Raw genomic sequence first — 24,229 nt, forward strand, 5'->3', positions numbered from 1 at the left:
ATCTAAATTCTCTCGGTCCACTTTTCATACATCAATGCCACATTTCTACATTGTTGTCTCGATTAGAAAGTGTCAAATTCATACTCCATAGTTCATATATTTTCAATTTCATCCTCTCTTGCAGAGATGAACCTAGACAGAACGAATGGGACGATACTCCGATATTTCTTAACTTTACATAAAATATGACACTTTAGTTCTCAAACTTAGTTCAAGCATATTCCCAAGGCAACAACATTATATTCGTAAAAATAACAGACATCGAAGAAACTCAGTTACTTGCGGTGGCATCAACTCACTGTTATACACATCGAAGAAAAGAACCAAAAGTTTGATGTAAACTTCAAACCTATAAGAAATGAACAGGGTAAATTATGCATTTAGTACATAAACTGTTAATTTTGAACTATTTTAGTACCTAAACTTTTAACATTTTTTAAATCATACATAATGTTTAGTTTTCATTTATTTTAGTATCCACCGTTACAAAACTTAACGTGTTTAATACATAAATTATCAATTTTAGTCTATTTAATTTACCATAAGACTAAAACCAAAAAGGGTATAATTGATCAAGAGCATTCTTTTTACATAAATCAAGGCATCTATAAACTAACATGACAAAGAATAAAGACACGTACCTGATAAAATCGTAACGTTCTAAATTAGCCACTGAAGCTAACGTAAAAGAAAGCCCTAGTTAAATCCTCCTTTGTCACATTCCAGTTTCTTTGTAGTATCTCACTTCACTCCGAGCACCGCACCATTTCCATCTTACACTCAGCAGAAGAACAATGATGAGCTGCTGTAAAAGCTTAACCTCTTCTTCTTATTTAACTCATCATTTCTCTTCTTTCTCCAAGCCCATCCTATGTCCCTCATTTTTTCTTCCTATCCTCCAATCTGAAGCCCAACTGTAACTTTTTTCACCACCGTTCATGGCCACCGAAATGAAGCCTCTCTCCCACGCTGGCCAAACGCATGTCCGTCCGAGCGAGTTCCACCGCTTCCATGGAAGAGAAGGGTCTCAAACTAGGCAAAAGAACGGATTTAAAAAATCATGATCCTCAGAGCTGGTCCCACGTCATCGGTCAGGCTTGTGAGTTCGATTACTCGGTACCCAAGCTTGCAAGATTTAAGGGAAGAAGGGTTTGATGTTGTTTTTATAAAATCGAACCTGGAAACCATCATGATTGATCCAGATATGACTGATCGGACTTACATAACTCCCATGACATCAAAATTAGTCGAACAAGTCCTCGAGAAAGAACGTCCTGACGCGCTTTTACCGATAATGGGGCCAAACCGCCTTGAACCTCGTCGTGGCTTTAGCGAAATTCAGGTTTTGGAGACATACGACGTTGGAGTTAATAGGAGCGAAGCTTGCGCCATAAAAAAGGCTGAGGCAGTGATTTGTTCAAGCAAGCTATGAAAAATATAGGTATTAAAATGTCACGGTTGGGAGAGAGGAGGAGAAGCACGAAACGAGGGCATTGGGGATTCAAAAAATGAATTAGGGATTGAGAAATACGAATTAGAAATTAAACATGTGATGGTCAGGTGAGGATATCACCCGAAGAGCTGGAGAAAGTTGGAAGACTCAAGTAACGCTGGAAAGGGCTAGACCAGATTGGCCAATACAATGAAACAAAACCATTTTATCTGTTATTGTAAATGCCAACTGGCATAGCTAGATTCGCAATACTACAAGTGTAACTAAATAAATTACCTGCTTGTAGAGCATGAGAGGCTCAGGAATGAATGAATGAATGAAAACTTCTTTCTGTAATCTCTCTTATTTATTCTTCTAAAACCATTTCTTCTTGATATTTCTTCTCTACTAAATCCGGTCCATAACAAATTGGTATCAGGAGCCTTAATTCCTGGCAAATTGTAGATTGGATATGCAAAAGAAGAACCTAACCATGGTCGAATCTACTGATCTCTCTGCCATCAAAAAGCAAATTGAGGATTTAAAGAAAACAGTGCAACAGCAAATGATAAAACCAACCCTCCCAAGTGGTGGGAGGCACAAGATAAACGTATTAGTTTGTTGGAAGCTAGGATGATACGACTCAAAGCTACGTAGAGCAGATATTGGGGGTATTGACAGGAACGACGGTGGAGCAAGACCAAAACGCCCTGAAACGGGGTCGTTACCTGCTGCAATAGAAGGCACAAATGGTGGGTGTCAAGTGTTTGATAAAATGCGAACAAAAGTAATTGATGCAATGTCATCAATCACTAGTACCATGAAGGCTGATTTAAGGCTGTATCAGAACACCAGTCTCATTCGATCTATCAAACTGATATCGGGGAAACATCAACAGTTCTGCAAACAAGTTCCTCCAAATGAACCCTACCGTGTTATTCTTGGTGATGTTAGTGATAAGTTGTATCAGACACGTGAAAGGTCTCGCCAATATTATCTCATGGTATCTCTGACATTCCCGATGAAGAAATTTTCACCAACATTGAGCAGTTTCTGGAACCTCTTGAACTATATTATAGATCACTTTGTTTTTGAGGTGACCGATCAATTGCTAATGGAAGTCTTCTTGATTTCTTAAGGCAAGTTTCAACTTTTGGCCTTTCACTTGTTAGACTTAACAATCGTCAAGAGTCTAACCGCCATACAAATGTGCTGGAAGCCATTACCCAACACTTGGAAACTGATCTCTACCGTGAGTTGTCTGAAGAACAAAGACAAGAATGGCTACTATCTGAACTAAGTGGAAACGTCCGTTGTTTGGTGTTAATCTTCCTAAACAGAAGAAATTATTGATGTTTTGGATACATTTAGTGTTTTGGATACATTTAGTGTCTTGGTAGAGCTTCCAGCAGACAACTTTGGAGCATACATCAATTCAATGGCAACTACCCCTTCGGATGTTCTTGCTGTTGAGCTCCTGCAGCATAAATGCCATGTGAAGCAACCCTTAATAGTTTTTCCACTGTTTGAGAAGACATGTTTGCTTATATCAGTTCAAATTGCTACTTTTACGCCCTCCATAGTTGATTTTTCTCTGGGTAACTCAAATAATTCCAACTATACTTCTATCCGCATTTAGAGAAAATTGTTCCAAGATGTTTAGGGATGTCAACAAACATGTTAAAATCTTGATCCTTTTTTGTTTCGACTTTTGTTGATGAGATGGAAGATGGTTCAATTTGATAGCGTTTTGAGTGTGTAAAAGAGAAATTAATTTTGATGTATACCAACAATTGTTCTGCTCGCTATAAAATGGTGGGTTATATACAGAAATGAATTCCTTCAAGCTATACATATGTGGGGGTTTATAAGCTGCTATACTACACATAGCGAGACTGGTTCTTATGTGTATAACATACTAAGCTACATATAACTCTACTCCTCTCAGTAATGGAACTCAGAGGTTGGCTCAAGTCTTTGCGAATGACCTTGAGGTATGCTTAGAAGGTAGTGGAACTGTAACACAAAATTTTTATGCATCTCTAGCTTCCAAGAAGACAACTTTTACTGATATGTTGAAGTCTTACAAGGATACCTTAGTGTTTATCAGTTTAAGAAGCTACCAATTATGTATGGAGACAAAATGATTTACCACATGGTTGGGAACACATATTGTATTTCAGTATCCTATATAGTTTTCAATGGCCTATTTTTATCCAACATCTCTCGAAGAGACCTGGTAGGCCTCCTAAGCTATGCATAACTGGAATCGTGCTTCCCCAATGTGGTTTCTGCTCAAACAAGGATTGAGTCAACAGGTTGCTTGGCAAATTAGTGCAAGCTCTTATTGTTCCATTTCAGTACAATGCTATGACAGCTCAAAATTGGGAAACTCTTTATGTAGAGGATATCAGGATTGATAGCAATGAGTTCCTTGCTGTAATTGTTTTTTTCAATTCGAGAATCTGCTTGATGAGACTGTTGAGGTGGGCTGTCTGAGGAATGTCGTACAAGAGTTGAGGGAAGAAAAAAAAGGAGGCTAGCATCATGGCTAGAAAGCTATCAGAGGCCCAAACGACAATTGATTATTGTCAGTCTACCAAGTCAGATTGAACGATAGTTGAGGGAAGTAAAGGAAGAGGCTAGCATCCTGGCTGGCAAGTTAACATAGACCCAACCAACTATGAAATTACTTGATGACTCATTGGCTATTGCGAAGGATGATTTGTCCCAACTTCCAGAAGAGAAAAATGATATAAATCAGAAGTTTTCACAGCAGGTTTTAGTTAGGCATGGCAATAAGGTTAGTTTCGATGAGCTAAATTCGTTTTTCAATGAAGGTGACGAAGTGGCTTTTGTTGCTTATAGGTATAGAAGCTAGAAGCTTGATAATGATATGCAGATAGATGCTCGGTGTGAAATTCAGAGTGTTGTTGATGTTAATAACCAGAAGTCTTTCTTTACTTTGAATGCACTTAATGAGTTTGATCCCAAGTACTCTGGTGTTAATTGGAGGCAGAAGTTGAAGACTAAAAGGGGTGCGATTTTGGCTACTGAGTTAAAGAACAATGCGAATAAGTTGCCTAAATGGATTGTACAAGTGATTTTATCCAAGGTTGAATTGATGAGATTGGGACATGTTTCGAGGGTGCATCCTAGGGATCATTTTATCCATGTGATATTGGGTGTTGTTGGTTACAAGCAATGGCTAATTAGTTGGGATGGACTTCCTTCTTTTGCAACTTGAAGGATTTTGTGGTCTTGCTATCAAAAATTCGATATTGATCCTTGGGGACAATGATCGTCTAAAGGGGGAGGAATTGTCACGGTTGGGAGAGAGGAGGAGAAGCATGAAGCGAAGGGCATTGGGGATTCAAAAAATGAATTAGGGATTGAGAAATACGAATTGGGAATTAAAACATGTGATGGTCAGGTGAGGATATTACCAAGAGCTGGAGCAGGTTGGGAAGACTCAAGTAACGTTGGAAAGCCAGACCAGATGGCTAATACCTGCTGAAAAGAAGAAATGAAACAAAACCATTTTGTTATGAGTTTGTTATTGTAAATGCCAGCTGACATAGCTAGATTCGCAGTACTATAAGTGTAACTAAATAAATTATCTGCTTGTAGAGCATGGGAGGCTCAGGAAATGAATGAATGAAAACTTCTTTTTGTAATCTCTCTTATTTCTTCTTCTAAAACCTATTTCTTCTTCAATATTTCTTCTCTAGTAAATCCAGTCCATAACATAAACTCCACCTTCAGGGATAGGGAACACTTTAGATGAATGTATCCAAATAGCTAGTGAAATCGGGGAGTTCCCATTGATCATAAGCCGGCGTTTACTTTAGGAGGTACCGGGGGTGGATAGCTTATAATAAGAATTCGAGGCTATTTGTAAGTCAGGTTTAGCTGCTAGTTTGACATCCCAGGTTTTAGTTGAGAAATCGTTGCTGGATGGAAAGAATATGAGTTGAAGTCACGAGGGATTTGGCCGATAATGTTGTGATCATTTGTTCAATTGAGAATATTGATCCAATGGGAGTGCATACGGGGGACTCGATTACTGTGGCGCCGGCGCAGACGTTGACCGACAAGGAGTATCAGAGGTTGAGGGACTATAGTGTTAAGATTATTATAGAGATTGGTGTTGAGTGTGGAGGTTCAAATGTGCAATTTGCCGTTAACCCGTTGATGGTGAAGTTATGGTCATTGAGATGAATCCAAGAGTTTCGAGAAGTGCTGCTTTGGCTTCAAAAGCTACAGGGTTTCCTATTGCGAAAATGGCTGCTAAGTTGTCAGTTGGATACACATTGGATCAGATTCCTAATGATATTACCAAGAAGACTCCAGCAAGTTTTGAGCCTTCTATCGATTATGTGGTGACTAAGGTGAGGAATTTGTTTAAAAGTAGTTAAGATCACTCGATTACAGCAGGATGATGCATCTTGTAGAAGGAACAATAGTCTAGACTATTAATCTGTATGTTTCAATTGCCTTGTTGAGAGGAATAATCTTGTGCCGGGATTGAGTTAGCATCCACTATTTTGTTTACTTGCATGTGATTTTATATTATCACCTGACAAGTTCTTTTATTTTCTAAATTTTTTCATCTATCCGAATGATGCAGATCCCACGGTTTGCGTTTGAGAAATTCCCTGGTTCTCCACCGATATTGACAACGAAGATGAAATCTGTTGGCGAATCCAGGGCCCTAGGCCGTACATTTCAGGAATCCTTTCAGAAGTCAGTTCGATCACTGGAATGCGGCTACTCTGGATGGGGATGTGCCGACATTAAAGAGCTTGGCTGGGATTGGGATCAATTGAAGTATAGTCTCAGAGTCCCCAGCCCAGAACGAATCTATGCTGTGTATGCTGCAATGAAGAAGGGGATGAAAGTAGATGAAATATAAGATCTGAGTTTCATTGACAAATGGTTTCTGACTCAATTCAAAGAATTAGTTGATGTGGAGCAGTATCTTTTGACCCGAAGTTTGTCTGATCTGACAAAGGATGAATTTTATTAAGTTAAAAAGAGAGGCTTCAGTGATAAGCAGATAGCCTTTGCTACTAAGTCCTCAGAGGAAGAAGTCCGGAAAGGCAGATATCTTTGGGAGTTGTTCCGGCATATAAGAGGGTTGATACCTGTGCTGCAGAGTTTGAGGCCAACACTCCTTATATGTACTCCTCTTACGATTTCGAGTGTGAATCAGCTCCTACCGTAAAGAAGAAGGTTCTGATTTTGGGTGGTGGACCGAATCGTATTGGTCAGGGGATTGAGTTTGACTACTGCTGGTGCCATACATCATATGCTTCAGGTTTGCATTCGCTGTTTCCTGTTTATGCTTCCATACATTCAATAATCTGAAGCTATTTATGGAGATTTCAGTGTTTTGATAAATTTACTGATTTTTTCTGTCCAATCTCTTTTTCGTGATTTTCCTCTTTGCAGGTAGCTGGATTTGAAACAATCATGATGAATTCAAATCCCGAAACTGTATCCACTGATTATGATACCAGTGATCGTCTTTACTTTGAGCCCCTGACAGTTGAAGATGTTCTAAACGTAATTGATTTAGAAAAACCTGATGGCATCATTGTCCAGTTTGGAGGTCAAACACCGCTTAAGCTGGCTCTACCTATCCAGAATTGCTTAGATAAGCATCAGCCTTTATCTGCCAGCGGAGCTGGACATGTTCACATATGGGGTACATCTCCAGATTCCATCGATGCAGCTGAGGACAGAGAGAGGTTCAATGCAATCCTGAAGGAGTTAAAGATTGAGCAGCCAAAAGGAGGGATTGCAAAGTGAAGACGATGCTCTTGCCATTGCTAAAGATATAGGTTACCCTGTAGTCGTCCGACCTTCATATGTATTGGGTGGCCGAGCAATGGAGATTGTATATAATGATGAAAAGCTTGACATATCTAGAGAATGCTGTTGAGGTGGACCCAGAGCGGCCCGTACTGATACACAAGTACTTATCTGATGCAATCGAGATTGATGTCGACGCACTTGCTTGATTCACATGGTAATGTGGTGATTGGAGGCATAATGGAGCACATTGAGCAGGCTGGGGTCCATTCTGGTGACTCTGCCTGTTCAATTCCCACGCAAACCATCGCATCTTCTTGCTTAGACACTATAAGGTCATGGACTACAAAACTGGCTAAGAGGCTAAATGTCTGCGGACTCATGAACTGTCAGTATGCAATCACAGCTTCCACTGATGTTTTCTTACTTGAAGCAAATCCCCGTGCTTCACGTACCATGCCATTTGTTTCCAAGGCAATTGGGCACCCACTTGCTAAATATGCTGCTCTTGTTATGTCGGGAAAGTCACTTAATGATCTAGATTTTACGGAAGAGGTGACTCCAAAACATGTGTCAGTTAAGGAAGCTGTTCTGCCATTTGAGAAGTTCCAAGGCTGTGATGTGTTGCTGGGTCCTGAAATGAGAAGTACCGGTGAGGTGATGGGCATTGACTTTGAGTTTGCAATAGCATTTGCAAAAGCTCAGATTGCTGCTGGGCAGAGGCTACCATTTTCTGGCACAATTTTCCTCAGCTTAAATGACTTGACAAAGCCCTATCTTGAAAGAATCGCAAAAGCTTTCTTGGGGCTGGGATTCCATATCGTTTCAACATCCGGGACAGCTCACTTTCTTGAACTAAAAGGTATCCCAGTTGAACGAGTGCTGAAATTGCACGAAGGGCGGCCACATGCTGGTGATATGATTGCAAATGGACAAATCCAGTTGATGGTTATCACGAGCTCTTTTGATGCACTTGATCAGATTGATGGTCGGGAATTGAGGAGAATGGCCCTTGCTTACAAGGTTCCTATAATAACAACCGTTGATGGAGCCTTGGCAAGTGCTGAAGCAATCAAAAGCTTGAAGTCGAGCGCCATTAACATGATTGCACTTCAGGACTTCTTTGATATCGAGACGGAGGAAGGGCGGAGCAAAAATTTGATGTCTACATCCTCTCTATAGATTGAGTAGGCTTTTGGGGGTAAGCACTTCCCCCCATTTTTCTCCTTGATGCTCCCTTTGATATGTTTCAATCTTTGCTTGGGGATAGAATTTCTTCCAAGTTACTTTCTTGCTGTCTAATCTCTTATTCTGTTCTTATGATCGATTTGATGACAATGAATTTGAAGAATGTAATGTAGGGAATATTTAAGGGCTGCAAAATATAACTTCTCTATATATAATACGATAATGCAGGTTACAGGTGCTTAATGTACCTGTCTATTATCTTATGCAGCTTAGTTTCTGTTAATTAAGGGTTGCTTTGTGCCTTTGTCCAATACAATAATGTGTGCTAAACTATACTAGAAACAACAATGATAATCAAGAGATCGTTGGAAACTGAAAATTAATGGTTGTGAACTGATTACGAGCTATGATCAATATGCTGTTGAATGTCTTTGGGAACTTGAGATGTATTATGACATTGCTATTCAAAAATAATTTGACTGATCCAATTGTGTTGATAATTGAAAATTAGGTGAAACTACGTGGCCAGACCCTCTATATTAGGCACTGGTTCAGAACAGTCCTGGATCAAATTAGTCCTTGTACTAGTAAAAGGAACTATGAAATTTTTTTAATAGAGTTAACATTGATTGTTTAAAGAAAATGACATTTATTGTCTCAGCAGGACAAAGTTGATCCATTTAATAGTAAAGGGACTAATTTGAATTGGTTCCTATGTAGATGGACCTGCCAGGTGCTTTAACCTTGAAATGATCGTTTATTGGATGATTGAGAGATAATTGGAGCTTGTAACATAGATTAGTAGAATCACTTAAAATGATGAAAGGCAGTAAAGTAGGAAAAACAAAGCCTAGGATCCGATCCATGATCGTATCTGCAAAAGAAACACATTTTTACAGTGTATTGCATCAGCATTTTCCATGTCTGTGCTCTTTTTGCTCATAAAATCAAAGAGAAAAAATGTTTTCCTTTTCCATAAAAGCCTCCACTACACTAACTTTTGTCTGTAATGTTAGTCTTCTCTTTTGTGCTGCTTTTTAATGTTTACCAATTCTTCAATTTGGTCACAGAAATACATTAAGTGGGAAACCATATTGAAGAAAAACCCGGTGATGACATTGCAATTTGCATGCTAATCCAAAACTCCGCTCAACTATGATGCAATGGCATCTGTTGAAATTTATACCTTAGATAATCTATATTCCAAGTTATCTTCTCATATAATGTTTTTTCAGATTGAAATTTGGACTCTCTTAGTATGTGTTTATATATAGAGAGAGAGAGAGGGGAATGAAATTGAACCCATTGGGGACTGGGACCCCAAATTATTTGGAGCCTTTGAAAACATCCTAACCCAACCAAAGACATCATATCTTCAATAATTTTGTTCGCATGTCGCATCAAATCATTCAGACCATTTATTTTTCATTGTGTGACCCATCAAACCAATCTAACGGCTCAAAATTGATCTTCGTTGGATCCTTTGTCACTCTATTGCTTTCCCTTCCAGCCATCATTATCACCATGTCACATATTCATCCAAAGTGAAAAAATACACGAGTAAAATATAACTGTTGTACAAAACTACAGATTTTACAGTTTTACTGCATCTAAAACAGGGAAGAAAACAGAGAAAGTAACCCCAAAGACTTTTTTTTTACTGATCTCATAAAACTCGGTTAATCAAAAACCAACTCCAGCCGCACCAACTCCGAGTGCAGCCGGCTCAAGCTTCATATTATTCCAAAAGCAAGCATCTGGCGCAAGCTTAGAGGAGGACCTCCTTGGCTCCGACTTACAGCGCGTGAGAATAAACGACTCGTACCCTTTACCCCCAACAAGCTTCTTATCAATCGTAGTCCAGCCGCCGCCTGCTGCCGCCGTAACCATCGGTGGAGCTACTGGGAAAGAGCAAGAAGACCTAGGAGGATGTAACAAAATAGGAGCAGGATTACGGTCAATGCTGTTCCTTTCTTTGGACTGATCTCGACTGTGCTTTTGTTTGACTTCTGATTTCTGCTGTTGCTGTTGGTGATTCTTTTTCTTCTCCGGTACACACCTGATAAAATCCGTGCTACACACCCAAGTCTCCTTGGATAACTCCATTGACAGCTTTGGCTCACACATCATTAACAGTAAACAATCTGGCAATATCTTCTCTTGACCTTCCTTTGACTCAATTTCCGGGTCCGGTTCTTTCATTTCCGGGTATTCGGATTCGGATCTTTCGTGGGTCGTCTCTGTTTCTTCATCCTCCACGGTTGAAGTTGAACCCTCTTCCTCTGTTTCAACACTTGTACTTTCATTTGCTTGCAGCTCTTCAACATTAAGCTTGTCAAGTTCAAATGAAACTTGGGGTAAAGTTTCTTCTTTTGATTCTTCCTGGTTCTCTTTTACTTCAGTTTCTTCTTCTTGATGTTGACATTCTATAATTGTTTCTTCTTTTGAGTTTGTTCCCGTAATTTCTTCTTCTACTTCATCAGTTCCATCCCTTGCCAAAGCAGATTCTGCCTCTGTTTCAGCCTCAGTTTCTGTGATTTCTTGTTCCTCGGTTGCTGCACAAGAAACAAACATTTCACTAACTTCACTAGCTTCTTGGTGTTCAATTGCTTCCTCAAAAGATTCAACTTTGCTTTCCTCTTTTTCCACTTCCACAGCATCACCCTCTAGGTCCTCTTTCTCTTCACTTCCATTTCCAGCTTCTTCTTCTTGCTCCTCTTGTTCATCTTGTTGTTCTTTATCTTTCTCATCACTTCCATTTCCAGCTTCTTCTTCTTCTTGCTCCTCTTGTTCATCTTCTTGTTGGTGTTCTTTATCTTTTGGCAATGGAGTTTCCCAGAACTTACTAGCAAGAGCAGCCATTTTAACAGGATCAGATCTACACCTCATCAACAACAAAGCATTCTTGGGTGGTATACAAATACTCACCCTTGCCGCTTCTCCTCCTTTCTCATCTTCATCACCAACATTTTTATTACCAGAATCACTTGTTACAATATCCTCAAAAACATGCCTCCTTTGACCACTTTCACTTCTCTCATCATCTTCCCCACCGCCGACCACCAACTCAATCTCCCTCCCTTTCCCTTCCCCTTCCCCTTCTTGCACAGCCACCAACCACCTTGCACAAACAGCCCCACAAGAACCCCCACCGGACCCTCTTGCTTTCTCCTCTTTGTCCCTATGGTTAGCCATGCAAGAAGACCTACAAGGCAAGAAGCAGTTGAACTCAGTCCCAAACGCCCTCAACGCTTCACAAATGGTCATCGGAAATTGCACCCATTTCTTATTGCTGCTCAAAACATGACCTTGACAGCTACTTGCATCAAGACCTCCATTGTTGACATCCTCCACTTTCCTGAAACTAACTTCCCCTCTTCTCGTAGATCCGCAAGCTCTAAACTTTTTGCCTTGTTTCTTTGTCTTGACCCTAACCTGACCTATGCAAGTAACCTTGGGGGAAGAAGGTTCAGGGTTCTCAAAAGCACACCCTCGCTTCTTGCCGTTGGTCGGGAACATCGGTGAAGCTTGGCCACCTTTCATGCTACCGTTCGTTTTCAATCTCCTGGTAAGCGATGAAGAGAGAGAGATTTGTGAAGGCTCCCTTGTACGACCGGGACTAAGGATTGATTTTGAAGGGAGCTTCATTGAAGATGAAGAAAGACGTGATGAGAAACAAATGAAGAGCTCGCTTGTTGCGTTGCTGCTGCTACTGTTTTTGATGCTATTACTTCGATGGGGTCTCTCAAGATCCATTATTTTTACTGCTTTGATAAGACCATTTACATAGCAAGAAGAGCAAACCTAAAAAAGAAACGTTTTTGAGAGAGATGTTTGGTTTGTGGATAGTCTAGTCTAGTAAATGGATGAACATGAGGAGAATAATGGGGTCTTTGTTCGATGGTTGAGTGATGATTGAAGGGTTAATATGAGAGAGAGAGAAGGGTTTTATTTATGAAGAGGACGAAACTGGTGTTTTGTCTTTAGCAAAGTGTAAGCTTGCTTTACTTTCTGGTTCCGATGGGGAGCATGGGTGTTAGCATGTTCTTTTCTCTTTTCCTTGAGTTAATTGCATCATACATCCCAATCTATGACCCTTATTCTAAATTGATCTCTAAACTTTTAAATATTTTAATTTCATCTCTAAACTATGGCTATCAATCTAAATTAGTCCTCAAACTTTTAACATTTCATTTTCATCCACAAACTATGATTTTCATTCTAAATTGGTCAAACTTTTTGAACATTTCAATTTAACCCTAAATTATACGTATATATTAATTACATCTCTTGTTAATAAAATCGTTAGACCAAATTATATTATTATATGTTTGAAGAAAAAAAATTAGGTTAAACTATGGTTGATGTGGATTACATATTTGGATGAAGTTGGGGATAAAATTGAAGATGAAAATTTTTTGGGACTGATTTAGGATGATATTCATAGTTTGGGGATGAAATTGGAATATTTAAAAGTTTAAGGACTAATTTAGAATGAGAGCTATAGTTTTGGGATGAAATTGAAATACTTAAAAGTTTAAGGACTAATTTGAAATCAATGTCATAGTTTGGGGATATATAATGTAATTAACTCTTTTCTTTTTCTCTTTTTTAGGTGAAATGACAATATTAGCCTTAAATTTTTCTAGGGAAAATCTTTTGGGGGAAGTTTGTTGTTTTAGGTCACTAAAAGGTAAGGGTGGCAAAAAAAATTAGAACCCGACGAGGAAAATTGAAAATCGAATTAAACAGGAATGGAAAAAAACCGTTTATGTTAAATGGGGACGGGGACAGGGAAAATCGTTTATGCTAAACGGAGATGGGGACGAGTTTGATAATCTCCGCCCCGATTACCCGGCCCGATAAATATTAAAAATAATTATATATATATATATATATATTATTAATGAATTTAATTTAAATTAAAATATATATATATACTCGGCCCGATATCCGTTTAAATAATCGTTTATGCTAAACGAGAATACTCGTTTCCTCGTAATTTTCTCCGATTACTCGATGGGGATCCCCGTTTAAATCCCCATGATTTTTTAAGTGGGAACATGTATGAATTTTTTAAACGGGGACGGGAGACCAATACCCGACCCGAACCCGACCCGTTGTATCCCTACTAAAAGGGGACCAAAGCAACAAATGGTGGGCTGAGAGTGAACTGAAGTCAAGTCTCAACAAAGTTTGGTACTCTCCACATCTACAACGTTACCTTAAGGATTGGTCAATCCTATGGAATTTTTAAATAGATAATTTATTTGTCAATGGAAATAAAATAGATAATTTTATATTTTTTATGATTTTTTATTTTTAAAGTTTAAAATTTAAATGATAAAGAATAGTTTTAATTATATTTATGCATCAGTCAATAACTCAATAAATATTATTCATGTACATATAAACTCGTACAATATGAATAAATATTTAACTTATATCAAAAAAATTATTTAAGATATATATTTTATTTAAAATATTTTTTCAAAATAAGTATTTAAACTTATCTTTTTAGTCAAAATAGGTATATAAAGTATTCAATTTTTCCATTTAAGTACTAAGTATTATTTAACTAGTATCACATGTCAACTTTTCTATAACTTGGATGAAAAAAATTGAATACTTTAGGTACCTATTTTGACCAAAATACTTTAGGTACCTATTTTGACAAAAATATAAATTTATGTATTTATTTTGACAAAAATATAAATTTAGGTACTTATTTTGACAAAAAATAGATACTTAAATGAAAGAAAAATGAAAGAAAGTATACTTTAGATACTTATTTCTAAGGCTTAGTTATAAAATAAGTCCAAAGTATAATGCTTTTCACAAATAGGTGCCCTAACTTTTTTTTAATGATTCATGTCTAATGTTACAAAATTCACCACTTTAGATGCTCAGGTCATAGACATTGTTAATTTTCTCCTTTTAAGTGACACATGTCACATTTTGGTAATTAAAAAATATTTAAAATTAAAAGAATTAAAGTTATTTTAGAAAAACACATAAAAATTTCAAAATAGCCTAAAACTTTGAAAATCCTTATTTCAAACTATAAACTCATGTCGGTCGTCGTCCTTTATTGTTGATGAAATTTCACCCGACCTCACCTCATACAACGATTAATAATCTTATGAAATCGCGATTAATCGACAACTGATCAACATTTTGTACCCTGCGAACCTAGGTTAAAAATCGTGACCTCACACAATTCGATGATTAATCGTGGCCAAAAAAGGCTACGACGGTCGTTAGGATTAGAGATTTATGATTTTTAAGGATTTAGTTTTTTTTAAATTTAAGAGAAATTAAAGCTTTTACAAATATTATAATATTTATTTAAAAAAAATTACCAAAATATCACTCGTGTCACTTAACGAAGAAAATTAATGGTAGTTAAGGTCCGGACACCTAAGTGATAACATTTGTAACATTAAACACTTGAATTATTAAAAAAAATTAAACACCTATTTATAAAAAACACTATAATTTAAATATTTATTTTATAATTAATCCTATTTATAATATAAGCCTAAATATTTTTATCGTAACTTACATCCCTGACCAATTAATTGTTGAGGATTTTATTTTATTATTGATTCTTAATTTTTGTTCAATACCATTTACTTATTTAAACATTTTCAATAACATTAAGTTACATGTCGTTAATATTTAACCAAAAAATTAACATAACATTTAAAAATAATATATTTACACATTTAGTCCTTATCTTTTACATATTCATTTAATTTGATTTTAATTTCTATTTAATAATTTAATTTTTTATTTATGTAGTGATATGTGTCATCACTTGATAGAATATTTTTTTTAATTTATCAAAAATAATAAATGTTTTATATATATTTATTTTTCAAAGAAGAATATGGGAATAGAAGGTAATTATGAAAAAATGTTTTGATGTGGTTGGAATCTTGATTCAGTCTCAGTTGAGTATTAATTAACAATTCACTTCATATTGCAGTCTATGAAAAGAATAATTGAACGTATTTGTCTTACTGTTTTATGTCATTATATATCATTTCATGTCAAATATATATATTAAAAGGAAACGAGCCTCGTTAAAAGTCTCTTCTAAGACTTGTAAGAGAAAGACCCAGCCTTGTATTATTAAAAGAAGAATCATTAGATACAACATACGTAATAATCTCTGAACAAATCAAATCAAATTATAATATTATTAGTACAATGAATTTAATTAATTAAAATACGTGTCACAATATTATAATTTTAAAATGTCGTGTTACGAACATCTTATCAGTCTCGTGGATCCATCCATGCTTCCCGTGTTATCAAATATTGATAACAATTTTGATACTGTTTCGAAAAGAATTATCTCAATGCTTTTCCTCATCTATTAAACTTAAACTTATATATATATATATATATATATACACACACATTGGAAATATGAATCAACGTGCATGTGCTGTGTGCCCACCTCTTCCTTCCACTCCACACACTCACAGTGAAGGTAGCCGTTTTCTGGTGTGGAGTCGGTGAAAACAGAAGTGGCAATGGTGGGAATTGGGGATGGCAAAGGTTGGGTTTTTGTCGACAGACGGACGCCATTTTTTAGAGTATAGATTCGATCCGATCAGACTCGACATGTATAAGTTAAGATTTAATTAAAAATAATAAATATTTAAAGAAATTACGTTATTATTCTCGGATCGAGTCGAATACATTTTTTTCATCTCCATCTTAAACAGACCCGATCCGATCGCCCACTTAAAAGATTCGACCAGATACGATCCAAATTCGATTTTTTCCTTATCAAATCAGATCGAATAAGAACCTACCAAATTCGAATTAAATTGCCCTCCCCAGTCAGAAATTATGTGGGTGCACATGGGGTTGAAACCATAAAGGGGTACTATCATTCGTGGAATTTTTATGATATAAATGAAAATGAAGAGAAGATGTGCACGTGGGCTGAGCTGGGATGAAAATGATGAATGCATGCCATTCAATTAAACTACACGGAGTAGCATTTTTCACCCACTCGCCTTCCTGTTGTCTGTGCATGACTTTCTTTAACCCTACCGAATGCATTGTAATTCTCTGGGTTTTATCACATCAATTAAGGACCAAAATTCTTTTCCAAAAGAATTCATGTTGTTACATGTATAATGATTGGGAGGCGCGTGGACAAAAATCAAGGAAAAAAAAAAGAACTTGGGGGTACGAAAACCATGAGCTGCTGAAAGAATCAGAAGAGGGACCTCTCCCCACGCTCTCCATCGAGACTCGCACTTGAGCAGCGCGTGAGTTTTAAAAAACAAATTAGGATAAATTACGCATTTTTTTCAAAACCATACCAAAAGTTCGTTTTTGTTTCATTTTAGTACCAAAATAATCAGTTTTGATCCGTTTTAGTTCTTAAACTTTCAATATTTTTCAAAACATAAAGTTAAATTTTGAACGGGTACTAAAATGAAATAAAAGCTAAACATTAGGTATGGTTTTACAAAAACTGAAAGTTTAAATACTAAAACGGACTAAAATTAATAGTTTAAGTATTAAACCTGTAGTTTACCCGAAAATTTAACATAACGTCTAAAAGCTCCCATTTGGTGTGGGAAGGACCACCCCAGTTTTCCAACCAATTCAGCCAACCCCCTATTTGCCACGTCAACGCCTTTGTTCTGTGGGGCTACCCACGTGTCATTTATAGCTTCTAGTTAATTAATTAAGCCTGCCAAAACTCATGAGGGTCTAAGCGTTTTTCTTAAAAAGGAGTGTTCGGGGTTTTGACCAAATCAATTACATAGAGACAAAAGAACCATATTGGGTGCTTAAAGGCTGGTAAGATTCCTTCCAATAAAAAATTTAAAAGAAAATTAGGGTTAAAGTAGATGATTTGGCATTCTAAACCAAGCCCTAATTCAATGTTGTGGAGACAACTGTAATGCTACTAATATATTGGTTCATAATTGATATTTCAAGATTTTGATCCAAAAGTATATGGGATTTGGACACATGGGGAATCTACTAGTGTCTATGTCTATGCATGGTGAGAAATGTTACAGATTTGGACACAGAGAAAATCTTATACTTAAATGTTACAAATTTATAGTTTTAAAAGTTCTAAGCTTGAGTCACTCGTTGCTACCATTACAAGACGGTGATGAGTTGGGAAGCGGAGCTTGTTTGGGCTACGATCTATGCCAGGGATAAGTACTTTGGGCTTATTAGACACCTTATAGGTGATTGGACTGGACCCATGATTCGTGATCACTCGGTTTGATGTCTGAACCATGGCTCGGCAGTCCAAGCCCTAGTGATCAACATAAAACAAATTTAGATGGTTCAATAAAGCACCAAATTTGAATTCTCATTTTATGATCCCAACTGTTCAACTATAAAATTTCAGGAAAATGATTATAATAAATAATAAAGGGTTATGCTCGAGATTTTACAGATTCCGACGTTATATACAGCTTTAGTCAAGTTCCAGCACTATTTTACCAAGGATTACTTTCTTATCTTCAGCTTCATGAGCCTCTCTTACTTGAGTTATCGGAAATGTTTTCTCGACCGGTATATTCAGCTTCCCGGATTCCGACAATCTGCGTATCTCGTGCAAACCTTCCGAGTCGGCTCTCATGTATATCCATGAATATTCTACAAAACACCAAGTGATCAAAAGATTCGGCAGCAGATCATTAATGTCATGGGATACGAATCTATACTTGGAAAATGCGGCATTTCATGGCATGGATTTGTTGAAATCTTCAAACTATTAGCACACGACATCAAAACCTTGAAGAAGAAAATCTCAGGATACTGGTCTTTCACCGGTATACATGTTTAAAATGGCAAAATGCAGGAAAGATGTATAAGACAACATGCGTTGAAATGTCTTTCGTGGACCGTAGGGCGATATTTCTGTTACGGGGCAACACAGGCATCTTTATTGAGGGTAAGAAGACAAATAAACAATGCACCTATTCTGTGAGAAGATTTGTATTGAATCCTTTTCTTGCATAACACAGCTGTAGCCACAGGCAGCCCGATTGGTAGTCCATACCTGTCGCTCAGCGCTGCTGCTTCTCCCTACAACGATGGAGTAATAGACAGCTAAACGTTTGATAATTACATTGCAGAAATCATAAAACTAAGTTCGCTGCTAGCAAAGCCGGTATAGGCTCTGTCATAACCATTTTTTTTAAAATAATTAAATATTATTTTTAAAACAATTATGACTTTAATTTGGAAAAAAAAAATGTGGGTGATTTTGAATTGATTTGAATAAAATTAAAAAGAGTCGCCATCAACCTTTGGGTTAGGTAGGTCGAATACCTAAAAACGTCTTTTAAAACAATTTTAAGAAAAATCATTTTTTAAGACAAGATTCGGTCTGCGTTACCAAAGATTCATTTAAATGGATTCGGGAGTCGGTTACGTGCGGGGAAGGGTAAACACCCCCACAACGCCCAAAACTGGTACTGTGTCGCTTACACATCGTTGTAAATGGTGGAAATTATAAATCAAATATAAAGTTAAAATATGATCTATTTATCGAACGTTGATTAATTTGCTTCGAATTAAATAATTAGAGAAAATTCTTTAACTCGAAAAGAAATCTCGAAATTAGCAATCCTCCATCGGGAAAGCTAACTCGACTATTTCTCATCCATAAAGAATATTTCCCTCTTGATAAAATGTGAATCGAATATAAATAAAATTGATGTTTGCATACAACAAAATAAATTGATTAACTAAAATGTGAATTGAATACAAATGCAAAATTTGAAATTGACATTTACATAAAATAAAATAAATTACTATTTAATATAACACACATTGCATCATTTGCACAAATTAATTAGTGAAATATAATCGACTTGTTGCAAGTTCCTATGTCGTTAAAATGCCGTATCGGATCGCACCACTTCGACCAAGTGATACTTTCCACGCTCATTCTACGCATACGTGTACTTACAAGTATTTGGACAATATTTAAATAAAGAAAAATGGAAATAAATAGAAATAGAAATATGTGAAATAAATATTTACAACAAATAAAATCAAACATATTTAATTACATATGGTACAAATAAATACATAACATGAAAAATGTACATACATAGGGGATTAAAAGAATGTTACAACCCAAAATATAATGGCCAAAAAGTAAGTATTTAATAATTACAATGACTAACATGGTAATAATAAATTAAAGGGCTAAAACAGAAAAATAGAAAATTAAAAGACTAAAATAGCAAAACAGAAACGTAGGGACTAAAATAGTAATTAAACTGAATGCAAACTAGTGACTAAAATAAACAGATTTACAAATCTTAGAGTCAATTTGAACATCAGCCAAAATATACAACATACAAAAATCAATGACTAAAATGAAACTAATACAAACATTGTGGCCAAAGTAAAATATGAGTGCAATAATATAACATGGGTTAAAATGTAAACATGCAAACATGGCAAACCATAACGCAAATAAAATAAAATAACTAAGCTTTATAGACAAGTGACTAAACTGTGTAAATTGAAACTACAATATCAGAAACATAAAATAAAGAAACTAGATTAATCAATGGCTACAATAAAACAGAACAAAATCAGTGGTCAATTTTAGAATAAACAGAAACTTAAAGATTCAAACAGTAATTATACCAAATACCAAACAGTGGCTAAAATATAAGAAACATAAATATCATGGCCAAATTCGAACATCCACAAAAATACACAACACACGAAATTAGTGACTAAAATGAAACTATTACAAACATTGGAACCAAAATCAAATATCCACAAAAATGACATAACATACATTAATAGGACTAAAATAAAAATAAATAAACATTACAAACTAAAATAAAATACAAAAATAAGTAATTAAGGGACTAAAACAAATTAAAACATAAATTCGTAAGGGCAAACAATAAATTTACCTAAAGTATTTATACTAAAACATTGACCATAATGTAAACAAAGTAAATTAAAAATACTAACTAAAATAAAGAAAGGTAACATTCAGTGACTGAAATGAAACATTTGTAAATATTAAAACCAGAATCGAACATAAACAAATAGTATGATATATAGCATGAGGGACTGAGCAATAATTAAACCAAATACCCAACAGTGACTAAAATGTAAAAATACATAAATATTCTGTCCAAAGTCAAACATTCACAAAAATACACAACACACGAAATTAGTGACTAAAATGAAACTATTACAAACATGGGGACCAAAGTCAAATATCCACAAAAATGACATAACATACATTAATAGGACTAAAATAAAATATTTATAAATGTGATGGCCAGATTCGAATATCAAAGAAACATACATGAAATATTAAATCAGTGGCGAAGATGTAACATTTATAAATACTGAAACCAGAACCAAATATAAACAAAAATGTTATAACCTAGGATAGTGACTAAAATATAAAAATGAAAAGATAAAGGCTCAAATTGAAATAATATAAACTTCATTCCATGGCCAAATCGTGCGGTTACAAAGTAACAGGGACCAAAAGAGTAGTTTACCCCTTAATATGAAAACACGGAAACCTCTAAACGGCGTCGTTTTTGAAACTGGGATATAATCCCATTTTAGGGTTATTAACCGAACCCTAAATCATTTTCACCCCTCTCTCAGCCTCCTTTCCTTTCCCTTTCTCTACTCTCCTTTCTCCCTCGCCGCAACAACCAAACAGAGGCTCCCCGGCCACCGTATCGGTGGCCATGGGGAGCAAAACCGACCCCTAAAGACCCTCAATCCCCTTTCTTGTTGCCGAAAGAGAAAAGAAAACCCCGGCCACCGTGAATCGATGGCCACGGGGTTATACGAATAAAACCCTAAACTCTCCTTCTATCCTCTGTTTAAATCGCTCAAAACCCTTGAAACACTCAACCCTAAACCAAAAACGATAACCCCTTTTGTTTACCTTCGGTGCGGTGGCCTAGCTTTGGTCTCGGCGAAGCCCACGGCAGAGGTATCACGAAAAGTAATCTCTTCTTTCCTTTTTCTTTTTATTTTTTCATATTTTTTTTTGTTTTCTCGGATTCCTTCTGTTTTTTCAAACCTCAACCCCCCAATCCCTCCTTTCTCTACTGCATGTGCTTTAATCCTGCATTTGGTTGAGATGATGAGGTCTAGGAATAGGGGAAATTATGGGTTGTTGATTTAGGGTGATTGAATCCCGGATTTTCGGGATTATAGGGATTTTTTATTTAGAATTTGGATATATATTTTTTCTGATTTGGGTTGATGGGGTTGCTGTTTGATTGATTTTTTTACTGTAGATGACGATGGTGGCGCGGGAACGGCGGCTGGACCATCGGAGTGGAGCGAGACGGGCCGGAACAGTGACGGCGGCGCGGCTGTTCACTTGCTGCTGGCGGCGGCGGCTGGATCATTTAGGGGATTAGGGTTTGAAACCCTAATCTGATTTAGGGTTTGAAACCCTAATCTGATTTAGGGTTTGAAACCCTAATCTGATTTAGGGTTTGAAACCCTAATCTGATGGGTTGATTGTTGGGCTCCGGGATTGGGCCTTTGGCCTGCAAAAATTGTAATATGTAATTAATAAACATAATAATAATAATAATAATAAAATAACGATAAAAAAAACCCGGACAAAAACGGGTGTCTACAGGCTCTTAAAGGGTTTGCACCAGGCTAGGATAAAAATCCAGGCGGCGAACTCCAGCGATTCAAAGAGCCGTAATTCTTGTTGTGTAGCCATAAAAATGAACAAGAAAGGGTTTGAAGAAGAGATTGCTCTTCTGAGAGTAACAATTATTATGAGGTTCCACCTCTTACCTGAAGTGTCATATAGTGCCCGCCTCTATTCAAAAGATTGGTGCCGATTCTTTCCGTCTCGGGCACACCAATGGTGTCGAGGACAGCATCAAATTTTCCCTTAATTACTGATTCAATGTCCTGAAAATAAGCATCTCATTAAACTCAAACCAGTAATCAATGTAGGGAAGAGCCAATTAGTAAGCATTCCAAGCAGCTATCAATAACAAAACAATTTATGATCCAGGAGAATAATGTCTGCGGAACTAGAAATTTCAGATTGTTATAGCCATTATATTAAATTCCCTTCTGAACCCTCAGACCTTCAATGAAAAAAAGCTATGTTCCTAAAAAATGATCATAGATTTCCATCAACATGCACAAACAACTTATAGATGGTAAGATACTATTAACAAAGCCAAAATATCTGACAACAATTTGTGAAGATTCGGGAGCTACACGAAAAAATTGCAGAAAAGAATGAGCATTCTAGATACAGAAACATACCCTTCGGCTTCTCTCAAGTATAGATTAGTAATATCCCTCCCTCAAAAGTAAATTATCAACATTTAATTAAAAAAAAAAGCATAGCTAAAAGAAGAATGGATAGAGTTCTCCTTAACGTGTCATGAAAATTATTGATTGGTAAAGTGAACGATAAGATGATAGTAAGATGGTGGTTCTGATGGTATTGATCTGATTTTTTTTAAAAGAAAAATATGTTATTGTCCTCGTATTCTATTATATGATTATTTATGGTGTTTCTGTTCGGTGTGAGTTGTCGTGACATTAATATTGATTAGACGTCCTAGGAAATGATAGTGTAGACTGATTATATGTAACAACATTGATATTGAATGAGATCACATGTACCAACATGTGGTAGCCGATGATCATACATAGGATGTGTTCATGGGGATTATATGTAATCGACACATGGTCACTGATTAGTGTTTAAGTTATATATTATTTTATGATTAATTACTCATTGATTAGGAAATGGTATAATTTTTTATTTTTCTGGATTCATGGCCGGATTAGTGGGCACGACTTGGGGCATGACACACCCGACATGGCATCTAGTCAACAGCTGATGTGGCAGATGACGGGTGATGACGTGGTAGGTGACATGGCGCTCAGTCAAAAACTTCTAGAAGGCCCAATCAGTAGCTTCTAGAAGATCCAGTTAGCAGTGGCGTGAAGATCAAAGACTCAGTCGGATTTTTGAATTCAAATTAGGATTTATTTTATTTTTATTTTAGGAATTATCTTTTTAGTTTTAAATGTTATCTTTTAGGTTTTTTTGAGGACTATAAATACCCCATTGGGGTAAGCCTCTAATCATCAATGTCTTCATTCAGAATTCATTCAACTATTGTTTATTTCTTTAAGTTTTTATAAAAGTTTTTTTCCATTTTCAAGTTTTTAGTTTACTTTCTTAAAATACTAAACTTGAATTCAATCATGCTTAACTAAGTTTTTCATAGCCAAATGCTAAAGCAATTACTCGATTCTAAGTCGTGAGGATCGAAAAGCGCTTCATACCCTTAAGGGTTACATTTCCAGCTTTTAGAAATCAAGGATCGGTAATCGACCATCTTTTTACAATCAAAGTGATTTCATTTCAGAAAGTGCACGTTGGAATTGAATTTAGGTTTCGATTAATAGTTGGGAGGAAGGATCGGCTTGTGGCACATTCGACTTCCTATGAACACACTTAGCGGCGGTCCGCTAAGGGAAATTGAAATCGGGTTAGATTCTCAATTGAGACGATAAAATCCGAGTCGGGTTTTTCCAGAATTCAAAAGCGTTGAATTAATAAGCGATTGTTGCTATTAACTCACAAAGAGTTGAGATCTGAAAATTGATTTTAGATTATCGATTCATTTGAGAAAAAAATAAGTTACAGGGGTTGGTCCTTGTATACTATTTTATTTTATTTCAATCATTTTTATTTCTTCACTTCAACTCTTCAAAATCTCA

General features: G+C 36.3%; 2 protein-coding genes and 1 pseudogene across 4 annotated transcripts; 1 reads left to right on the plus strand and 2 right to left on the minus strand.

The window, feature by feature from the left end:
* Positions 1-1,925: 1,925 nt before the first annotated feature.
* On the plus strand, positions 1,926-8,620 carry LOC120209286 (annotated as a pseudogene).
* Positions 8,621-9,990: 1,370 nt separating this feature from the next.
* Positions 9,991-13,123, minus strand: LOC120209312 (myelin transcription factor 1-like). 3 transcript variants are annotated; one of them, XM_039208359.1, is made up of 3 exons: positions 13,030-13,123; positions 11,187-12,490; positions 9,991-11,120 (listed from the first exon to the last, which is right to left on the minus strand). In XM_039208359.1, exons 2-3 carry the CDS (start codon positions 12,191-12,193, stop codon positions 10,121-10,123), a joined length of 2,007 nt encoding a protein of 668 aa, XP_039064290.1. In that variant the 5' UTR covers positions 12,194-12,490; positions 13,030-13,123; the 3' UTR covers positions 9,991-10,120. The 3 variants fall into 3 exon arrangements, with proteins under 3 accessions (XP_039064290.1, XP_039064305.1, XP_039064297.1); XM_039208374.1 differs by having other exon boundaries at positions 9,991-11,152; positions 11,246-12,490; positions 13,030-13,122; XM_039208366.1 differs by having other exon boundaries at positions 9,991-11,148; positions 11,215-12,490; positions 13,030-13,122.
* A 4,786-nt stretch (positions 13,124-17,909) lies between these two features.
* LOC120209276 lies at positions 17,910-22,476 on the minus strand. Its single transcript, XM_039208324.1, has 3 exons — positions 22,268-22,476; positions 18,415-18,523; positions 17,910-18,091 (listed from the first exon to the last, which is right to left on the minus strand). The coding sequence occupies exons 1-3, from the start codon at positions 22,277-22,279 to the stop codon at positions 17,910-17,912; spliced, it is 303 nt and encodes a 100-aa protein (XP_039064255.1). The 5' UTR covers positions 22,280-22,476.
* Positions 22,477-24,229: the final 1,753 nt, after the last annotated feature.

This window comes from Hibiscus syriacus, unplaced genomic scaffold, assembly GCF_006381635.1.
Source record: "Hibiscus syriacus cultivar Baekdansim isolate YM2019G1 unplaced genomic scaffold, ASM638163v2 tig00000655_pilon, whole genome shotgun sequence".
Taxonomy (NCBI): Eukaryota; Viridiplantae; Streptophyta; class Magnoliopsida; order Malvales; family Malvaceae; genus Hibiscus; species Hibiscus syriacus.